We start from the raw sequence: 2007 nt of genomic DNA, 5'->3' as shown, positions 1-2007 counted from the left end.
ATACATACGTTCATCACATTTAAGACTACTGTAATTTAGTTTTTATTTACATCATTCATTACATTTAATTTCGTGCATAACCACCTGCTTCCTTTACATATGTTAATTAAAATTCATTGAGAAATTTCTAACAGTGTATATAAATGAGAACACTGATCATAAGATTTGAAATTTGATTCGCAAATCTTTATTTAAATTATATTCAAATCAGGTTTGTTTCCTTCTTTCTCATTCCATTAATTTACAGCACAATGAATACATTAACAAATCGTGATTTATTCTATATTTTCAGAGATGCTAATATTTTCAGGAATTTTAAAAAAGTTTGGGAATATTGATTCCAACAAAAAATCTATTTAATGTTTCCAATCTTGATGATAATAAGGAAAAAAGTCTAATAATAATAATAATAGTAATAGCTCGGGATGCAGCCTCCTGTTGGGGCCCACCACCCAGTCAGAAATGATAATAGAATCGATATCGAATCGATTATCATTTCTGACTGGGCAACGACACGCAGACTAGGTCCATTGTGTCTTCCCAGCCGTACTAACCCCAGATGGGGTGATCCCGATTGACCACGTCTCGATTGGACACCACCAATCACAGCGACTAGTGCTTAGGAGCTTTGTAGTCTCAAGCGCTGTGAGTGGCTCGTGTCCAATTGAGCCGTGTCCAACTGGGTGCCACCCCCCCAGATCAGCTCAGACCAATCTTCCTCCAGAAGCGAATGAGATCTCTGACCTGGAGTTGACATACCTGCTCGGGCTCGAGAAATATCGAGTCCAGTAGAAGCCGCCTATGTCCAGCATATGCTGGACATTCGCATAGGACGTGGAGAGTAGTCTCTTTTCCGTGTTCGCACTTCCTGCACTTCGGGTTATCACTAAGCCCTAGCTTGTGCATATGGTAGTTGGTGAAGTCATGGCCCATGTAGATTTGCACCGCCAGCCTGGCCTCCCCTCTTCTTAAGGCCCTAATACTCCTAGCAAGGTTTCTACTGGGCACTTCTCCCAGCAGGGCCCTTGCCGGCACTTGGTCCTTGTTTCCTCCTTCCATGTGGCGGTCCCGTAGCCAGTCCTTTATTTTTGCCCTATCACTACAGTTGGGCAGTCCAAGGGCCGGTTCCGATCCAACCAAACTGGCTGATGAGCCGCTTCTTGCTAGCTCATCAGCAATCTCATTGCCTTTGATTCTCGATTGCCCCGAGACCCACACAAGAGCGACGTCATTGTCCGCAGAAAGCCTGTCCAATGCACCCTTGCACCCCCAGACTAGCCACGAGTCAAAGACGCACGCCCGCAGCGCCCCCAGGGTCGCTCTACTATCCGAGCAGATCCTGATGCGCCTGTCCGTCTCCCCTGATGCAATCAGCGTTTGAGCGCAGCTCATGATTGCCACCACCTCCGCTTGGAATACCGTGGTGAATTCTCCGAGGGGGGGAGCTTCCCTGAATCCACCACGGCTTCCAAAGATCCCGGCACCAGCGCCCCCGTCAGTCTTGGAGCCATCCGTGTACCAGACGTCCCCATTCCTAATAGCACCTCGTGCCTCTCCCACTCTTCACGATTAGGCAGATAGATCTTGAAAGATCTATCGAAGTCGCACCTTCTTGGCATCCTGTTTTGCCTCATTTCCAACACGGTTTCCATCTGGATCTCCCGTGGTATCCGAGTGTGACCCACCCCAACCGTCCATTTGCCCACACACTTCAACTTGTACGCAGTGGCCGCCGCTGCCGCTACTATCGCAAGATGGAGTGGTTCAATGCCGAGCAGCACTCTCATTGCTGCCACCGGCGTTGTCCTCATTGCTCCAAAAGCCCTTCTTAAAATAAGAGCCCTGACGCGTTTCAGCGATGCTCGAGCTGTGTCCTTGGCCACCAGATCACAGCAGCATAGAGCGGTCTTGGCCGGAGCACCGCTGAGTATAGCCAGAGCACCCTGTCCGGCTGAAGTCCCCAGGTTTGCCCAAAGGTTCTTCTGCACAGCCAGAAATATGTGCAGG

At 48.6% G+C, this 2007-nt stretch overlaps 1 protein-coding gene across 1 annotated transcript in view; it reads right to left on the bottom strand.

Annotated features, from left to right (window-relative positions):
- Positions 1–759: 759 nt before the first annotated feature.
- The window catches only part of LOC108769326 (uncharacterized), a gene marked incomplete at its 3' end in the record, with an annotated part of 17310 nt that continues 16062 nt past the window's right edge, over positions 760–2007 (bottom strand). The window contains exons 2-3 of the mRNA XM_018520238.1: positions 1609–1982; positions 760–1561 (exon numbers count right to left, since the gene is read on the bottom strand). Coding sequence (XP_018375740.1) covers positions 760–1561; positions 1609–1982 — 1176 coding nt within the window. The remainder of the gene's footprint in view (positions 1562–1608; positions 1983–2007) is intronic.

The sequence above is a fragment of the Trachymyrmex cornetzi genome, unplaced genomic scaffold, assembly GCF_001594075.2.
Source record: "Trachymyrmex cornetzi isolate Tcor2-1 unplaced genomic scaffold, Tcor1.1 scaffold887, whole genome shotgun sequence".
In the NCBI taxonomy this organism is placed as follows: Eukaryota; Metazoa; Arthropoda; class Insecta; order Hymenoptera; family Formicidae; genus Trachymyrmex; species Trachymyrmex cornetzi.
This window is presented reverse-complemented; position numbering and strand designations above follow the sequence as displayed.